At 37.7% G+C, this 20484-nt stretch overlaps 1 protein-coding gene across 5 annotated transcripts in view; it reads left to right on the forward strand.

Annotated features, from left to right (window-relative positions):
* Positions 1-20484, forward strand: part of TUBGCP5 (tubulin gamma complex component 5) — a 379326-nt gene that overhangs the window by 337953 nt on the left and 20889 nt on the right. For 2 of the 5 annotated variants that reach the window (XM_026666848.2, XM_087967097.1), the window contains exons 1-3: positions 14625-14931; positions 19288-19341; positions 19423-19531. In XM_026666848.2, the coding sequence (XP_026522633.1) occupies positions 14759-14931; positions 19288-19341; positions 19423-19531 (336 nt within the window). In that variant the 5' untranslated portion in view covers positions 14625-14758. Of the gene's footprint in view, positions 1-14624; positions 14979-19287; positions 19342-19421; positions 19532-20484 lie in introns of those variants that run through there. The other 3 variants (XM_087967098.1, XM_087967099.1, XM_026666849.2) reach the window with 3 other exon arrangements.

Here is a 20484-nt window from a genome sequence, read left to right on the forward strand (position 1 = left end):
TCTCCAATTAATATATTTCTCCCCCCTTTTTTGACACTCTTAAGTCCAGCTTTGATTATGCCTGTTTAGTGACAAAATTTCTTAGTCCAGTTTAATTAAATATCTTATTCTGGCTTTTTCCTTTCACGGTTCGAAGCCCCCGCTCTGCTGTCAAAAATTACCCCCCCTTTTTTTTCCTTTGTATTTCTGCCGCTTTCTTTTCTTTCTTAAAACTTATTATTATATTAGTTCAGGGGTACCTTTTGCTTAATTGTTGTGTCCAATTGTCTCGGTTTTCTTACTGTATGCCTCTTTCTTCTCTCCAGCACAATCCAGCTGGGTCTTCCTCTTCAGGGTGGCCATTTTGGACCACCTCTATAGTCATCTTCGGGGGGGGGGGGAAATTGCCAAGCCAAGAGGGGGAGATGCAGCTCCCCTCAATCTGGCTGGCGGCTTCCCCTTCCTCCACTGCTCCTCCGAGGTGGCTTCAGCCCCTAATCAGTATGACTGGGGCTCTCCAACGAGAGAGCACGAACCGAAGCCACGGATGATCGCAGTCCCCAGTCCTTCAGCAAGGAGGGCTCAACTGGAACCTAAAAGGTTATTCTTATTACAGATACTTCAAATGAGAGATTAATCAGCAAGTTCAATATTGTTTGCATGGTATTGTATGTTGACAAAGAAATTCATACTTACCTAGAAGTAAGTGAAATTTCATATTTCAATTTAACTTACATCCATATAATCTCAGGGCTACTTAAAGTTATGTTTTCTATTTGATGCACTATATCTTCTAGAGAAAAATATTTCAAAGAAACAGGGCAGGCTCCAAGTTTTTATAGGAACTGTATGGATATTGAACAGCATCTTAAATATTAAAATGGATAAATTGATTATCAATGTTTATGTTGAATACTGAATCTGTTAAAAAGGCTTCTGTCTTCTATAAAGTGAATTCTGAAGTGCAAATATTTGTAGCGTTGCACTCTTAACAACTACAGCATGTGGAACATTTGGAAAGGTAGGACATTTTTGCAACCAAGAATCACTATATGCAAAGACCCTGTGAGCTTTATATTTTTGTCTCCCAAAATTGCTACAGGTAATTCTCAACTTACAACAGTCACTTAGTGACTATTTGAAGTTATGACAGCCTCTGAAAAAGGTGCTTACAACCTGGTTTTAAAGTTCCAATGCCTATCCGCCCCCTCCAGTCATGTCACTGTATTTTGGGTGCTTGGCAACAGGCTTGCATTTACAGCCGTTTGCAATGCCCCGTGGTTAAGTGACTGTGGGTTTTTACTTTTTTACTTCCAGTTTCAGCTAAAACCTTTACATTTACTTCTAGTTTCCAGTGGACTATGGAGTCACCCAATGACCATGGTGCTTGCTTAACTGAAGCATTTAATGACCACCACAAAAAAGGTTGTAGCATTTGCTTGAGGACTGTCACAAAAAATGGGTTGCAAAATCAAGTCTGGTCTGTTTTACGACTACCACAACTTACAAATGTAATTGTACCTGTGATTTTAAAAAAAAAGTATTTTTCTTGATTGAATTGTTTCTACAAAAATAATTACAATTTAGCCAAGAAAAATATTTTGTTTATTATATATACTCATAAATGGGAAATCAAAAATGCTTTTTATATCCCCTCCTCTCTGTATTACAATATTATCTTTTCAGGTCTATGTACTGCAATTAGTTCAGAAGTAATTCAGATGGTAAATTCAAAAAGGGAAGAAGCAGCAAGTCTTGTAGCAATGAATGCAAGAATTTCATGACTTATTATAAAAAAATGATTTTGCCCTTTAATTTTGATCACTTTCTACATCCATTTTAGCTCTTCTGCTATAATCTATACGCTGTGGGGACACTCTTTCATTCCGTAATATAAGAGATAAAATTGGCATATCGAGGAACTGAGAAAAGATTATGAGCAAGCAAAACAAAATGGTAAAGCTGGTTTGAAAGAAGCCTTCCTTTTTTTAGAAATGGCGCTTATTAATTATCAACAAACATTGTAACAGATGAAGACAGCAGAAGAAGAACAAAGAGTGGAAGCCATCTTTAATAAATCTCAGAACTCGACCAAGAGGGAAGGAAGAGGAAAAAGAAGAGAAATAAAGGACTTAAGATTTAAAAAAACATTTAAGAAAGGGAAAAACAAGGTGCAAAATCAATATAAGGATGGTAAACAAAAGGGAAGAGGAATACGACAGAGAAGGGAAGCCAGTGAGGCAGAGGCTAGAAGAAGGGGGCTAGAAAGGTTTGTTGGGGGAAGAAAGAAAGGGAAAAGGTAGAGAAAAGCTACAAAGTTTTGAAATTAAATGAGAAAAAAGAAATTTTTTTAGGGATAAAGGATAAGTATAATTTCTTCAAAGAGATTTTGCAAGGTACATAAGATGATATTGTAGTATTGTATCAGAAATAGAAAATTTAAATGGCTTGAGAGTTGATAAGAGATTAAAATGTTAGAATGTTAATAATGATTGGTTTGAAAATATAATATGAGGGGAGATTTAGAATATTAAACTTTAATTAAAGAGTTTATTAAGATTATGGTATTGATGTTATTATAAAACTTTCATTATAGTATTTTGTTTTTAATATTTAAATCTATTGCTTAACTATGTATTTAACTGTTTTAGACGTATTATTCAGTTAGAATGTACCAAGCAAAATCGGATTGGGTAGTTTAAAGATTAATTTGATTAATTTAGTGGGGAGATAGAAAGGCATCATACTCTGATTAGTGATTTCAGGAGAAATTTCTTTCTTTTTAAAAGGAATGAGACAAAGGTATAATAGAGAATGGACAAAAGATATAAATATAATGACTCAAATTAAGATGATTAATTAAGATAGAATCAAGAAGAGTGAAATATATGGAGAAGTTAATATAGAAGACTTAGAATGGTAAATAAAATAAGTAATGATATGTAAGATGAGCCTGAATGTAATTGAAGTCCATGAAAAGAGAGATACCTGGGTCCAAGTTACTTTCCAAAAAGATCTTTTTTATGTTTTGTGTGTTGTGTGATTATGTTGTTTTTTTTGGGGGAAAATTAATAAAACCTTGTAGAAATATAGAATGAGAATAATGGTAACTAAGTCAGAAAGAAGTAGATGAAATAATAATAATAAAATTGAATAAGAGTGAAGAGAAATAAAGGGAAATTGGATAAGAGGTTTTTGTATGTTTATATGGAAATGGTTTAAAACAGAATTATAGTTTATCTGACTTGTTAAATTTATAATGGAAAAAGGTTTAAACATGTAATGGATAATGATGACTTGTGTGTTTTGAAAATCAATAAAACTTGTTTAAAAAAAAAAGAGATAAAATTGGCATTAAAATTTAAGCCATCAATATGAAACCTCTTTTTAAAAGAGTGCTAAAGTTTAATTATTTGCAGACACAATTTACAAGGATAAAAAGATATAATGAATGAATTCTTATTTTTCCATGTTATCTATGTATTGCTTCACTGTTGCTTTTTCATTTTTTCATTTTCCCACCAGAAAATTACAGACATATTTAAAAAGAAGCAAAATACCAGATGGCTGACCATTACAAAGACATTCAAAATATTGACATGAGATACTGCTTTCTGAGAAATATTTTGTTCACATCGTTACTTTTTGTGGATTATTATTTTAAAGTGTCATTCTGCCTTATTCTCATAATAATATACCCAAACTAATCACTTACCTTCCTATTCAAATTTTATTACAGCTATTGAGAAGATGGTCATCTTGCAATTGCAAAGAATCCTGGAGGAAGCAAAACATTCAGTCAGGTTTCAGGGCTGGATTCAGCACTGTTTTGATTGCACTTATTGATGACCTGTGGTGGAAGCTGACTAGAGGTGATGCATCCATCTTTGCATCCCTTGATCTTAGTGAGGATTGGTGAATTAGTATGATTTCTGTTCTGACAGAACCACTAGTGAAGATGTTCAGTTGAAATTGTAACTAATCACATTACGTATCTGATATTAACACAGTTGAGAAAGTCCAGAAATATTTCATAAGAAGAGTTCTCCACTCCTCTACTCGTTGCAGAACACCTTATGCCACCAGACTTGAAATTCTAGACCTAGAAAACCTAGAACTACGCCGCCTTCAGTCCGATCTAAGTATAGTATATAAAATCATACATTGCAATGTCCTACCTGTCAATGAATACTTCAGCTTCAACCATAACAACACAAGAGCACACAATAGATTCAAACTCAAGGTTAACCGCACCAAACTTGATTGCAGGAAATACGACTTCAGCAATAGAGTGGTCAATGTCTGGAATACTCTACCTGACTCTGTGGTTTTTTCCCCAAACCCCAAAAACTTTAACCTTAGACTGTCTACTATTGACCTCACCCCTTTCCTAAGAGGTCTGTAGGGGCCGTGCATAAGCGCACCAACGTGCCTATTGTCCCTGTCCTATTGTTTCTTTTATATATTTTTTATTTTTCTTATATGTATCCATGTGTTCATAACTATGTTTTTACTTATACCTATTATCTTGTAAGCAATTGACAAATAAAAAATAAAATAAAAAGAAAACCTGCTTAAGAGTATTGTGAAAACCATGCCTGTTCCTTTCTCCCTTGGTTTTCCTACACTCCTATCCATTTCAAAAAACAAAGCATTTAGAGGCTTTAAAAAAATACAATAACTAAGTTAAATGGCACTTCTGATCAGGACATATAAAACTCTCTAGGACACCTAATTAACTAGTACACATCTACATATATTCCTAAGAAATAGGAAATAATGTTTTGGAAGTCTAGAATGCTACTGATATATAATCTAAAGTTGTTTAAGGCCCTATGTATCAAAAACAGCATCTTGAATATGGTTCACCAATTAATTGGTAGTGAATCTACTGTTAGGTTTATATATACTCTAAATTAAAAATAAAACTTGCATGTTGTGTAAATTCAAACATATATTACTACCTCATGCCTCATTAACTTCTGCAGTCCTTTCAAGTATCTCTGAAATTCATCATAGCACTGGGGGAAAATATCTTTGCTTAATTTTTCAAAAGACAGTTGGAGTTTTTTGTTGTTTTTTGAAAATGCTTCATTTCTCATCCAAGAAACTTCTTCAATTTAGATTTAAAAAAAAAAACACCAAGAAAGTCCAATTGTCTTTTTTTTTAAAGGAAACAACCATGACCTAGATTATTAATAATCTCCATAGACATTTTATCCTCATTTATCTAAACACGTGATATCTCAGTACTTTCTGAGTTACTGAAATTAATATCCTGAAACAATGGCTGGATTAACCCCTACTAAGCCATAGCTTGTCTGCAAATTACAATGAACAGATTAATGCACTAATGATAAATTAAACAACTACATTAGACATAGGTTTAGACATAGGCTAATTTGATTTCTCTGGAGCTCAATATGATAGGTAGGAATCCATCTCCTTTTCCAGTTGAAAGCTAAGGAATGTGACATTCTCAAGATGCTTCAGAATAACTTCACACACAATTCTTTGTAGAATCAGGTTATGGAAGAAAGAAATAGCAGGCCTTCAAAAGCTAATCAACTTTTCACACAAGCCTACAATTTTACTATCAGTTTAATTTAAATATCATTTTAAATGAACATGATACAGAATCTGTTAACAAGAATCAAATAAAAAGAATGCCTAGAGAAGATATATTAAATTGCAACAAATTACTGTATTAAAAAGATTTAGTTTTTTGCTACTTACATTTTGTAAAAAGCATACAAGCAAACAGAACAAATGAATTTATATTGGTTAGCTTTGGTTGATGTAAAAATATTGAAACCTACTAAATAACTGCAAGCCAAATGAATATAAATCTGTGTAAAAGGCTGTACAAGGAGACTGCTAATTAGCATTTATAAAGGTCAGATCTCATTCCCAACAAGGATTCAAAGACTGTTCTTCAATTTAATCCTCAACCAGAGGTCAGAGCAATTTCAATGATACTTTTCAAATGTTCAGTATAAATAAAATACTGCATAAAAAAGACAAAGTCCTTCATTTTTTGCAACACAATAGGAATTGGTTGGCAACATATTTTTTTAAACATAACCATTTCTATAAGCATATTGAGGAAGGGTAAAATCCCATAAGCTATTTCTCCCTTTCCTTTTAGAAAAACTGTTCTATCTTTGATACTAATAAGGAAAAATGTGTGTGTGTGTGTGTGTGTGTATAGTAATCATAAACTACTGCTTGAGTTCCAGTAAATGCATTAAAGAAAAATACTGTGAAATAGAGCAAAATAATAAATCATTTTGATTAATAACTGGCAGCATTTTTCTTTTTCTATTTTCTTTTTATAACGGCAATTAAAAAATGGGAAATTGACCTGAGAGGTTTTCAGGTGGAAGAAATGTTACTGTAGCACTGTCACAATGGAGAAGCTGGAAACTGAGAACCTGGGAATGGAATAGTGGAGTATCCTGTCTAGTGTTAGCATCACTCCTTCTTGGAAAGAGTGAGTCAGTGTGGGAAACTCTTGTGGAGATGTGAAGTGATAGGAGATGAATCAGACTGGCTTTGTGATGCTATACTGAATCTAGTCACTGTGAAACAATATGGATTGAAAAAAATTAAGGGAGGGAGGGAAGGAAGGAAGGAAGGAAGGAAGGAAGGAAGATCCACTTTTAGCCAAGCCTTACCTCCCCAACTGTCCCTTCCTGGAGATTTGGGAACAACCCTAGAAGCAATGCCTGCTGAAAATAAAATTGCAGCAATGCTTCTAGGCAGCCTGGTTGATCAGACCCACTGCTGCTATGCAGCTGTTCTTTCTGGAACAGATCACACACCCCAACATGCCCCCAAGCTCATCTATGCTGTGTTCAGTGCCTTGACTTTGATGGGCAGCATTTCTGGATCCTGCAAAATATTATTTCAGGCCACAGATACTGTAATTACTCAAAGAATTACAATCCATACATCCAATAGGCTGTGAGTCTGAGGCTATGACTTCAGATATCTTGGGAAGACAAAGTGATCAAGGTTTTGGTGATTTTGGGCCTGTCAATATTGCCTATGTTTGCACATTGCATTACTTCTTTAATACAGAATATAGCTTTTATATCAAACTCTGATGTGAAATCTTGGCAGAGCACAACCATCCAGCATGTAAAAACTAAACATTACATGATGGTTGTTTAATTATAACCCCCAATGTTCAGATAAAGAGTGGTTGACATTGCTCATACAAAAAGTGGTTCATAATCCAAAATAGCTTTATTTATATGATATGCTAAATAAAAACAAATAATATAGCAGTTAAATAGTATTGGTTTGGTTTATAAAGTTGGTACAACATAAAATGGTCTGTTAATCTTAGTTTATATATTATAGTTTGTTAACTATAGTTTATAGTTGCACAAACTTATTCCATGTTTTAATATATACAGGTGAAACTCAAAAAATTAGAATATCGTGCAAAAGTTCATTTATTTCAGTAATGCAACTTAAAAGGTGAAACTAATATATGAGATAGACTCATTACATGCAAAGCAAGATAGTTCAAGCCGTGATTTGTCATAATTGTGATGATTATGGCTTACAGTTCATGAAAACCCCAAATCCGCAATCTCAGAAAATTAGATTACATGCAATCAATAAAACAAGGATTGTACATAGAACAATATCGGACCTCTAAAAAGTATAAGCATGCATATGTACTCAGTATTTGTTTTGGGCCCCTTTTGCAGCAATTACTGCCTCAATGCAGCGTGGCATGGAAGCTATCAGCCTGTGGCATTGCTGAGGTGTTATGGAAGATGCTTCAATAGCGGGCTTCAGCTCTTCTACATTGTTTGGTCTCATGTCTCTCATCTTTCTCTTCACAATGCCCCATAGATTCTCTATGGGGCTCAGGTCAGGCAAGTTTGCTGGCCAATCAAGCACAGTAATCCCATGGTCATTGAACCAGGTTTTGGTGCTTTGGGCAGTGTGGGCATGTGCCAAGTCCTGCTGGAAAATGAAGTCAGCATCCCCATAAAGCTCGTCTGCGGAAGGAAGCATGAAGTGCTCCAAAATCTCCTGGTAGACGGCTGTATTGACCCTGGGCTTAATAAAGCACAGTGGACCAATACCAGCAGATGACCTGGCTCCCCAAATCAACACAGACTGTGGAAAATCATACATTGCAATGTCCTACCTGTCAATGAATACTTCAGCTTCAACCATAACAACACAAGAGCACACAATAGATACAAACTCAAAGTAAACCGCACCAAACTTGATTGCAGGAAATACGACTTCAGCAATAGAGTGGTCAATGTCTGGAATACTCTACCCGACTCTGTAGTTTCTTCCCCAAACCCCAAAAACTTTAACCTTAGACTGTCTACTATTGACCTCACCCCTTTCCTAAGAGGTCTGTAGGGGCGTGCATAAAGCGCACCAACGTGCCTACCGTCCCTGTCCTATTGTTTCTCCTATTCTTTTTATTTTTCTTGTATGTAACCATTTCATGTATTCACAACTATGTATACATTTATACTTATTATCTTGTAAACAATTGGCAAATCAAATAAATAAAATAAATAAATAAATAAATAAATAAATAAAATAACTTCACACTGGACTTCAAGCATCTTGCAGTGTGGGCCTCTCCATTCTTCCTCCAGACCCTGTGTCCTTGGTTTCCAAATGAGATGCAAAAGTTGCTCTCATCAGAAAAGAGGACTTTGGACCACTGAGCAACAGACCAGTTCTGTTTTTCTTTAGCCCAGGTAAGACGCTTCTGACGTTGTTTGTCGTTCAGGAGCGGCTTGACAAGAGGAATATGACATTTTTTTATATATGTATAAATTTTATTTGGGTTTTCACAAAAAAAAACATAATACAAATAAAACATCTTTTTTTGAAAATAGCATGATCCCGGGTTATCACTTCTTCATATAGACACAAACTCCATTTCATGCTCATCTTTATATTCTATTCCATATCTTATTACTGTTTTACTTTTTCTACATAGTTTTTCCCCTCCTTTGATTTTCTCAACTTTATTTTTAATTATATCTCAATTCAAATCATTATATTTATACTTTTGTCTGTCCTGTTTCAATTTCATATTATCTTTTCTCATTAAACAAATTTTCCCCTGTAGTTATTAATTGGAGTATGACACCTTTATATCTTTTAATTTTATCAATTCTACTCTTATTTAAGGTTCAATTTATACTTTTAAGATTATAACATTCAATATAATACATAACTTCCAATCGAATTCTGCTTGGTACTTAAAATTTTTTTATACCATGTTTCTCATAAAATAAGGCCGGGTCTTATATTTTTTTGAGCCCCGAAAAAACAGCTAGGCCGTCTTTTTGGGGTGACTTAATTCCCCCTTGCATCCTCATCTAGAGCGCCCGGCAGTGGCCTCGCCACCAGCCGCTCCTAACAGGTGATCATGGCGAAGCGCAGAGAGCTCCTACTCCCACCAAACACCTTTGCTGCAGACCCAGATCTTTGGCACCCGTCGCTGTTGCTTTCCCTTCTGCCCATTCCGCCGCCGTTTTGGAGCTGCCGCTTCAATGTTTGGAGTGCTGCTGCCATTTGGAGTGCCGCCGCCATTTGGAGCACCGCCGCCACGTTTGGAGCTGCCGCTTCCGTGTTTGGAGTGCTGCTGCCATTTGGAGTGCCGCCGCCATTTGAGCACCGCCGTCATGTTTGGAGCTGCCACTTCCGCGTTTGGAGCTGCTGCTGTGTTTGGAGTGGCGGCGGTGCTCCAAATGGCGGTGGTGCTCCAAACAGCGGCAGTGCTCCAAACGCGGAAGCGGCAGCTCCAAACGCGGCGGCAGCTCCAAATGCGGACATGGCAACTCCAAACAGTGGCAGTGCTCCAAACAGTGGTGGGGTTCCAAACGCGGAAGCGGCAGCTCCAAATGCGGAAGCGGCAGCTCCAAACAGCAGCAGTGCTCCAAACAGCAGTGGTGCTCCAAACTTGGAAGTGGCAGCTCCAAACGCGGCAGCGGCATGGGCAGAAGGGAAATCAACAGCGGCGGGCGCTGAAGTCTTGGGTCTGCCACAAAGGTGCTTGGCAGGAGTAGGGAGCTCTCTGCGCTCTGCCATGATCGCCCATTAGGAGCAGCTGGTGGCAAGGAATTGCTGCCCAGGGGTGCTCCTAACGGCAAGTCCCCCGCCCTTCCCCCATTTTGCATGTTTTAAAATAGGCCTAAATTTGGGGGGAGGGAGGGACTTAATTTCATTTTATGCCTAGAAAACATGCTGGGTCTTCCTATTGGGGGAGGTCGTATTGTTGGAGAAACACGGTATATGTGTGTAACTAAAGCACTCATTCCATTCCAATTCAATTCTATCATTAATAGTCATTAAAATCTTAACATCTTTAACATTTCTTTTCAATTAAATATCATACTTCCTTGTGAACACATAAACTTTCCATGATTAATTTTTTTTCCATATTTCTCTTTACTGATATTTTTATGAATCATTAATAGTAATTAAAATGTTCCATCCTTTCCTAATTTAATTCTCTTATTCACTTTATTTCATTTATTTATTAACAAACATTCCACTACATTACAATAAATATTTTATCCATCATTTAAATCATATTTTACAAAATTATTTCTATTTGTAATATAACAATACTATCTTCTGTACCTTTGCAGAATCCCTTTTACAATTAAATTTTCACCCATTGTCTCTAAACAGGTTTATACTTCCAATCCTTAACCTTTTCCCTGTTTCTCTATATCTTGTTTCTGTCTTTTATAACTTCTTTTCCTTTCCTTCTTCCCCCTCTTCTTCTCCCTCCCCTTTTTACCCCCTTGTCTCTCTACTTCTAATTCTTTCTGTAATCCCCTCTTCTGTTGCTTTCTAGTATTATACTTATTTTACAAACTATTCTTTTTTTTGGTTGTTGTTTCAAATCTTAAACTTTTCACTCTCTTTCCCCCCTTTTCTTCCCCCCCCCTATAAAATTACTTGATCATTAAAGATGGCTTCTTCTTTGTCCCAATCTTCTTGTTCTGCAAGCATTTCTTGTTGTTTCTCATAGTTCCAGACCTCCATTTCTAAAAGTTCAAATATGAAGCCAAAAGAACCTCTCCCTTCTTGCACATCTTTCCGTTTCTTAAGTTCCATTTTCAATTCTTCTAAGAGTGATGCCATTTTAAACACTTTTAAACAACCACCCGATTGATTTTAGTCATTTAAATGCAATAGCCAAAAATCCAAAAATCACCAAATAATCCAAATAATCCAAAGCTGCTTCTTCTTGCTTCTTTTTTCCACTTTCTCTTCCTGGGGTTCTATTATTTTGTTGCCAAGTTTCAGTTAAAATGTATCTTTTAGGAATCTTGTTAAGGTTTCACTGTAAATTCCTTTTAATTCCAGGCAGTCTCCTCCATTTTTCCAGATCCTGCCCTTTTATTCTTTTTCTCTCCTTTTCTGTTTTTAAAAGCTTTTAAATATCCAGAAATCTTTATTATCCCTTTGACATTTTATTTTCAGCTTAAATGCCTATTAATGTCAAAGTGGATTTTTTTCCAATTTCTTGCTTTAAATCTCTTAGCTGTCTGTATAAGAAAGGGAAGAGAAAAAAAACCACATCCTTTCCCTTCTCTCTCTCCTTCACTGCTTGAAATACTTCTTTGGGAACGATGTTATTTTCTATAGTTTCAATTCCAGGGTACCTTACGTTGTTGCTTTTTCAGTTAAACCTGGTCAACCAAAACTTTCTCTTCTTATCTTCCTCCTGCACGTTCTTTTCCGGTCGAGTTCTTCTTTGAGGTGGCCATTTCTGACCACTGCTGCAACTGCCTTTGGGAAAGGGAGTAATGGCCAGCTGGGGAGGAGAGATGCGGCTCTCCTCAACCCTGCTGGCAGTCTCCCCCCTCTTCACCACCTCTACGGGGTGGCTTAGCCCTGAAACCAGCCGGCTCGGGGCACTCTGGTGGCAAGCACGGATTGAAACCGCGCACGATCATGGATTCCGGTCCGTCGCTGAAGGAACTCAAACCAGAAGACCAAGAGGAATATGACATTTGAAGCCCATGTCCAGGATCTGTCTGTGTGTGGTGGCTCTTGATGCACTGACTTCAGCCTCACTCCACTCCTTGTGAAAGTCCCCAACACTTTTGAATGGCCTTTTCTTGACAATCCTCTCCAGGCTGCGGTCATCCCTGCTGCTTGTGCACCTTTTTCTTCCACAATTTCCACTTCCACATAACTTTTTTTTAATGTGCTTTGATGCAGCACTTTGGGAACATCCAATTTCTTTTGCAATTACCTTTTGAGGCTTTCCCTCCTTATGGAGGGTGTCAGTGATGGTTTTCTGCACAACTGTCAGGTCAGCAGTCTTTCCCATGATTGTGATTCCTACTGAACCAAACTGAGAGACCATTTAAAGGCCCAGGAACCCTTTGCAGGTGTTATGGCTTCATTAGCTGATTAGAGTAGGACACTTTGAGCCTAGAATATTGAACCTTTTCACAATATTCTAATTTTCTGAGATTGTGGATTTGGGGTTATCATGAGCTGTAAGCCATACTCATCTCAATTATGACACAGCACGGCTTGAACTATCTTGCTTTGCATGTAATGAGTCTATCTCATATATTAGTTTCACCTTTTAAGTTGCATTACTGCACGATATTCTAATTTTTCAAGTTTCACCTGTATGTAGATCCAAGCCTATCTCAGCCCATTCATTTGCAGTCCATTTTTTAAACCTTTATGTAGGCAGTCCTTGACTTTTAACAATTGAGCTTAAAATTTCTGCTGCTATGTGAGACAGTTGTTAAATGAATTTTGTCCCATTTTACGATCTTTCTTGCCACCGTTGTTAATCACTGCAGTTAGTGACACGTTGTTAAGTGAATCTGACTTCCCCATTGACTTTGCTTGCCAGGTGACAAATGGTGGGGCACATGACCCTGGGACATTGCAACCATCATAAGCCAGTTCCTAAGCATCTGAATTTTGATCACATGACAATGTGGATGCTGCAACGTTCATAAGTGTAAAAAATGGTCATAAATCACTTTTTTTCAGTGCCATCGTGACTCTGGACAGTCACCAAATGAACTGTTGTAAGTTGAGGACTACCTGTATTTGTGGCCTCACTACAACTAGTGGCAGTTAATTCCATTGTTTTTGTACTAAATGTATTTGAGTAAAATATTGTTGTACCATTAATAGGTCATTTGGTTTTAATGAGAAAAACCAAACTATACTTTACTCTCTAGCTACCATTATTTGAATTAGCATCTTTCTTTAGCTTCTTCAATCTAAAAGGCTCTAATATTGTTTGGGTTTTTTCCCCCTAGAACTGCACTATCCCCTTTCCTTGCATTTTCAGTTTTACAATTATTTTTCAAACGTGGACACAACTATACATACTACTTATTTGTATGATTTAAATCACAATATTTTACGTAGCATACACTCCTCCTATTTCTCCTCTACAACTCTGTACGGGTTGAATGAATGGCCTAAGATTACACAATTTCTCTTGTAAAGGGACTACAACTTGGATTTCTTGGTGCTGGACCCATACTTAGCCATCTTTATACTGGTTCTCCATTCAATTTTTTTTAAAATTTTAATTCCCTTTTTAATTTCAAGCATAACATTTGCTTTTTTTAAAAAAACACACACAATGCAATGACATTCTCCTCAAGCTATACACTGTGATGCTATGTCTCCTTTCCTGAGTAGTGGCATTTGAGCTGGCTATAATTAGAATATTGCACATGCCAACCTACATCACATTTTAATTACAGCTTTTTGTATGACATTCGCATCTCTGCACAACTGCAGACTTGAAAAATGAAACTTCAAAATCGCAATATAATCTCTTCCTCCCACGGAGATTATCAGTTGCGGAACAACCTACTCTACAGTAAACGAGCAAAGGATAAAAAACATGACCAACCCAGCCTAAGTGTTCTCAGTCTAACTTTACGCACAGGAATTATGTCGGACTTCGTCATGTAAGGACGCCGACCCTAGTTAGCTTCTGGAGCAAGGTCACCTAAAGCAGGGGTCTCCAACCTTGGCAACTTTAAGACTTGTGGACTTCAACTCCCAGAATTCCTCAGCCAGCAAAGCTGGCTGAGGAATTCTGGGAGTTGAAGTCCACAAGTCTTAAAGTTGCCAAGGTTGGAGACCCCTGACCTAAAGTGTTGGAGATGGTATTTTTATTTTTATTTATTTTTATTTATTTTGATTTGTCAATTGTTTACAAGATAATAAGTATAAATGTATACATAGTTGTGAATACATGAAATGGTTATATAAGAAAAATAAAAGAATAAGAGAAACAATAGGACAGGGACGGTAGGCACGTTGGTGCGCTTATATTTGAGATGGCATACCGGTATATTTCTAATTATTATTCAATTATTCAATCAGGCACGAAGACAAAGTTTTATAAGCAGGAATATCAAGTACAAAAGAAGAAAAACGAATATCAACTACAAAATAAATAACAAGAGCAAAAAAAAAACCACAATGCAAAATCATAGACCCGCTCCTCAAACACGCCTTCTGGGAAAAGGGGGAAACCGAGGAAGGCGGAAGAAAAGGACAGCGAGGGAAGTAGCGCATGCGTAGACCCTCACGCAAAGCGCTTCCCTACCACAGGAGCAGAATCTCGCGAGATGTGAGCCGTACCGACCACCAAAATAAACGGAGCCTTCGGGAATGTGACAAGAGAAAGTACTATCTGTCTACCTATTTATTTCCCGCCCCCCCCCCCCCGGTTTCATCTCTTTTTCCTTGGCCCGTGATGGCGACTGCATCGTCGGCCACGACTCCGCCTGCTCACTGGAGCCGCTTTGACCAAGAGCAAGACCTAGCGGTACGGGAGCTCATCCGGCAAGTAACCGGCCTGGACGAGCGGAGCCCCGAAACGTCCGGGCACTTCCAAGCGGCGCTAAATTTCGCCTGGTCCAACTTCAGGTCCGTTAGGCGTGCGCGCGGGGACTGGGGAAAAATCTCGTCTCGAGGTAGTTTGGGGCGGGTGGCGCGAGGAAACAAAAAAAAAAAAAAAAGAGGCACGCGGACGGTTGGCTTGCAGGATCGCGTAGATCCGCTTTCCCCTCCCGATGCGTGGAGAGGGTTGTTTTGTTCAGAAGGCATTGACAGCATGGACTCGTTAGAGCCCACCAGGTATCTGGAATAGGCAGTCCTCGATTTAACAACAGTTCATTTAGTGACCGTTCAAAGTTACCACGGCACTGAAAAAGCTGACCTGTGACCATTTTTCACACTTACAACCATTGCAGCACTTCAGTGGTCATGTGATCAAAATTTGGATGCTTGGGAACGAAGAACTTGCATTTCTGACCGTCGGCAGTATCTCAGGGTGACATGATAGTCTTTTGGGACCTAATTAGAAAAGTCAATGGGGAAGCCAGATTCACTTAACAACCAGGATGCTAACTTAACAACTCCAGTGATTCACTTACCAACTGTGGCAGGAAAAGTCATAAAGTGGGGCAAATGTTTCACTTAGCAACAGAAATGTTGGGCTCAATTGTGGTAAGTCGAGGACTACCTATATTGCATAAAGGATACTACCGTAGCAAGGTTTCAGACTGGATTAGTGTACCTACCAACTGAGAGAGGAACCAAACTAGCTAACTGGAAAGCATAAGCTCCTGAAAGTGCCTCCGCTATTTATCCTGCTTGATTTGTGTTTTCTGTGTGTATCTCTTGTCTATTATACTTTTCTGTAAATAACTCAAGGTGGCGTACATACCTAATACTTCTTCCTCCTATTACGCCCCCAAAATATCCTGCTTTCTTGTGGAACTTGAAGCAGGCTTATCTGAGGGTGTCTTGTCCTACATCTGGATACTGTCTTAGCTCATATGTTGGGTTAAACCAGAGGTGTCAAGCTCAAGGCCTACAGGCCAGATCCGGGCTGCAGGGTACTTAGATCTGGCCTGCGGGGCTGCCCTGGAAACAATGAAGGACCGTCCCACAATGCCTGTGCCAGCCAAAACAGGCTCCTGAGCTCCATTTTTGGTTGTGATGGCCTCCTGCAACCCTCTGCCAGCAAAAATGGAACTCAGAAGAGCCCCACACAGGTCTCCCAATCTCTGTTTTTGCTGATAGATGGTTACAGGAGGCCGTTGCAGCTGAAAACGGAGCTTGAGAGCCCATTTTGGGTGGTAGGGTGCTCAAGCCACCACAGGTGCCCCCAACACAAGTGGACAGAGGTCTGGCCATGCCCACCCAGCCATGCCCTCTCCCTGCCCCCCGAGGTCAAACATAACCCTGATGCAGCCCTCAATGAAATCGAGCTTGACACCCCTGGGTTAAACTATAATAGTTGTTTGGTAGTATCCTGTTATTTTACATGAGCTGAAGTATTGCAGCTTGTTTCCCATAGAGCAAAAATTTAAAATTGCAGAATAGAATAGAATTCTTTATTGGTCAAGTGTGATTGGACACATAAAGAATTTGTCTTGGTGCAAATGCTCTCAGTATACATAAAGAAAAGATACATTTGTCAAGAGTCAAGAATCATAAGTTACAACACTTAATAATAGTCACAGGGTACAGTAAGCAATCAAATCATACTAGGAAACAGTCAATATAAATTGTAAGGATACAAGGCACAAAGTTACAGTCACAAGTGGAGAGGATGGGTGATAAGGAGTGATGAGAAGATTAGCAGTAATAGTAGGGCAGACTTTGTAAATAGTTGAACAGTGTTGAGGGAAATATTTGTGGAGTTTAAAATATGTCTTCCAATTTGATTATGATTAGAGACTATCTTGCTTTACATGTAATGAGTCTATTTCATATATTAGGTTCACCTTTTAAGTTGCATTACTGAAATAAATGAACTTTTGCATGATATTCTAATTTTTCAAGTTTCACCTGTAGATAGATAGAAAGAAAGAATTCTTTGTTGGCCAGGTGTGATTGGACACACAAGGAATTTGTCTTGGTGCAAATGTTCTCAGTGTGCATAAAAGAAAAGATACATTTGTCAAGAGTCAAGAGTCATCGGGTACAACACTTAATGATAGTCATAGGCTACAATAAGCAATCAAATCATACTAGGAAACAGTCAATATAAATTGTAAGGATACAAGGCACAAAGTTACAGTCACAAGTGGAGAGGATGGGTGATAAGGAGTGATGAGAAGATTAGCAGTAATAGTAGGGCAGACTTTGTAAATAGTTGAACAGTGTTGAGGGAAATATTTGTGGAGTTTAAAATATGTCTTCCAATTTGATTATGATTAGAGACTATCTTGCTTTACATGTAATGAGTCTATTTCATATATTAGGTTCACCTTTTAAGTTGCATTACTGAAATAAATGAACTTTTGCATGATATTCTAATTTTTCAAGTTTCACCTGTAGATAGATAGAAAGAAAGAATTCTTTGTTGGCCAGGTGTGATTGGACACACAAGGAATTTGTCTTGGTGCAAATGTTCTCAGTGTGCATAAAAGAAAAGATACATTTGTCAAGAGTCAAGAGTCATCGGGTACAACACTTAATGATAGTCATAGGCTACAATAAGCAATCAAATCATACTAGGAAACAGTCAATATAAATTGTAAGGATACAAGGCACAAAGTTACAGTGATACAGTCACAAGTGGGAGAGGAGTGATGAGAAGATTAACAGTAATAGTAGTGCAGACTTTGTAAATAGTTGAACAGTGTTAAGGTAATTATTTGTTTAGCAGAGTGATGGCTTTCGAGCTTTCAGTGTGTAGTCCCTATAGGTTCTGCAGAAGTTGTCAGCAAATTGTAACTTGAGATACTGTAGAAGCTACATGCTTTTCAGAAAGGAAAAAATGTTAAACATGTAAGAAGTAATCATATTCCTTGCATTTAAGAAACCCTCCATCAAGGAGATGAATGGCTACAGACCTGTTACTCTGACATCAATAGTTATGAAAACCTTTAAAAGCTGAGTGCTGGCCCATATGAAAATCATCACAAATCCCCTGCTAGACCCCTTGCAGTTTGCCTAACATGCAAATAGATCGACTAATGATGCTGTTAATTCCCATAGCACTGTCTTATGCATATGGGTAAAGATATTTACCCATGTAGTAGGGCTGTAGTATGAATATTCTCATCTTTTCTACTACTTTCTCTATTGGTATCTTATGATTATATACATTGTTTGAGCTTATGCACTAGAGACAAATTCCTTATGTCCAGTCACACCTCCAATAAAGTATTCTATTTAGTGAATTTAATAAAAAATATTTGTGCTTAAATTTAGATTAAATTATTTTGTCCGGTCTAACCCATTTTTTTTGTCCTTGATCACATTTACTTCAGAATGGCCTCCAGAACACTAAAGTAAAGTAGGGGAAACATTGCTTTACTTTAATCTGCAGGGGAAATACTGCTGAACAGATGATAATAAAACAATCATGCTTGTGACATTGTGCGGATTAAATGACTTAAAGGATTCAAATAGATAAAGTGGTTCTTGGGGCTAATGCCAAAAGAATGTAGATGGTTTTATTCAGAAAGTCCTTGACTTCCGACTGTTTAACAGTGGTCTGGAATTACAACAGAATTGCAAAGGTTGTTTTATGGTCTCTGAAGCACTTCCAGCTTTGCAAAATGTATCATCATATATGACTGGTTGCCAAGCATCCCGCAATCATGTGATTACACACTTGCAATCTTCTCTGCCAGCTTCCCCAGAAAGTCAATGGGAAAGGTTGCAAGCTGTTGCCAATTGCTGAGAAGATTTGGGCTGTGTTCTTGAATCCTGGTTTGAGCACTGTTTCTGCACTCTGCTGCAGGAATTCCTCTCCATGCATGTAGGGGAGCTCAACCTCCTCAGGGTGCAAAAATCGAGCTTACATTTTGAACATTTGAGCTCCATTCCTGTACCGTGCTGGAGGAGTTCCCTTCTGTTCACAGAGAGGAGCTGAAATCTCTCATCCGGCATCACTTTTAGCAGGGGAGGGAACTGAAATCCAAGAAGCTGCGTGGTAAGGAGAGTGGGTGTGTCAGGCAAGCGGGGGAGACGTCAGGATCTGAAAATCCATTCCTGTATTAGTCTAATATTAATAATAAATACAGTACATCAAATTGATGTGAGCATGTTTGGAGAACACTAGAATGAGCAAGGCTGCTTTTTATAAACAGGTCAGTCTAATGAAAATATGCTGAATACTCTAGGGTTTGTGACTATAGTAAATAAATAAAAATGAAGCCCATCCTTTGTAAAAATGCTAAAACAATACACTTATTGAACAAAATACAAGTTCATAATTTCTGACCCATGATCCAAAAGATAATTCTGTCTTTTTTCTAGGTTTCATCAATTTCTTGATGTCAATAGGCACAAAGTGGAGAAGATAATGGAAGGGTAAATTGTTTGTGTTTCTTTTAATATTAGATTCATTATTTTATTCTAAAAGATTAGTAAACATTCCATATTTTTATATAGAATTTATGAAAAGCTGGTTGTTCACTCTGACCTTGTTAAAGCTGGAAGTTGGAGGAGGCTAACAGAAGAGTTTCTGAATTTGTCTCTTCCCACCACTGAAGGAACAAAGGTTTGTGATTTTTATAACATAACAGAATGCTATGTTCTTTTGTCTTAATATTTCTTTTAATGCCAATCATTTTGTAACAGATCAGAAGTTGATAAACATTTTTTTTCTTTTCCATAATATTGATTTTGATGCATTGTCAGACCTCTGCATCTAATTACCATGAAACCAATTACCTATGTAACATGGCATGTAAGACACTTGCAATAATTAGATTGGAATAAATTATTTTGATAGGCTAGTAGCACTATGATTTGTGAAGAATATTATAATGTCTCAGACATAGTTAATTAAAACACAGAAAACAGTCCCTGGGCTCTGAAAAGGATAATTTTTGAAAATTAAGATTACTATAATAGTTTCAAAAGCAGTAAACATTAAACATTGCTTTTATGCAAATGTTTTATTTATGTGTTAAACCTATCTTTTCAATTTCATTGTACACGTTGTACATTGACAATAAATGTTTGATTGATTGATATGCTGCCCATCTCTCCTAGAGGTGACCCAGTGCAATTTACAATGAATGAAAGCAACAAGACAAACTATTAACACATTAAAATAATAAATGTTAACACTAAATTTGACTTAAACAATTAAACAAAGATGGCAAGGAAGGGAGCAAGATGCACACATGGAAGATGTGGGGTCTTATCATAGTCCCTTAATCACCTCCAAAATTACACACCCTATCAGGGCCCCAAGCCAATTGGCAACGCTAGGTCTTCAGTCCCTTTCAGAAGGCCAAAAAAGGTGGATGTAGCTCTCAACTTGGGTGCGGGCACAATATTCCAGAGGGTGGGAGGCATGGTAGAAAAGGCTCTTCTCCTGGACCCCACCAGTCGGAATTCTTTGACCAATGAAGTCTGCAGCATGCCTTTCTCCAGTGCATCTGGACTGGGCCAATCTCATGGCCAATGTTCATGTTTTTCTGCTCTGATTTGTAAGTGAATATA

Source organism: Notechis scutatus, chromosome 5 (genome assembly GCF_049901735.1).
Source record: "Notechis scutatus isolate UNSWTSFEM ecotype Mainland chromosome 5, rNotScu1.2, whole genome shotgun sequence".
In the NCBI taxonomy this organism is placed as follows: Eukaryota; Metazoa; Chordata; class Lepidosauria; order Squamata; family Elapidae; genus Notechis; species Notechis scutatus.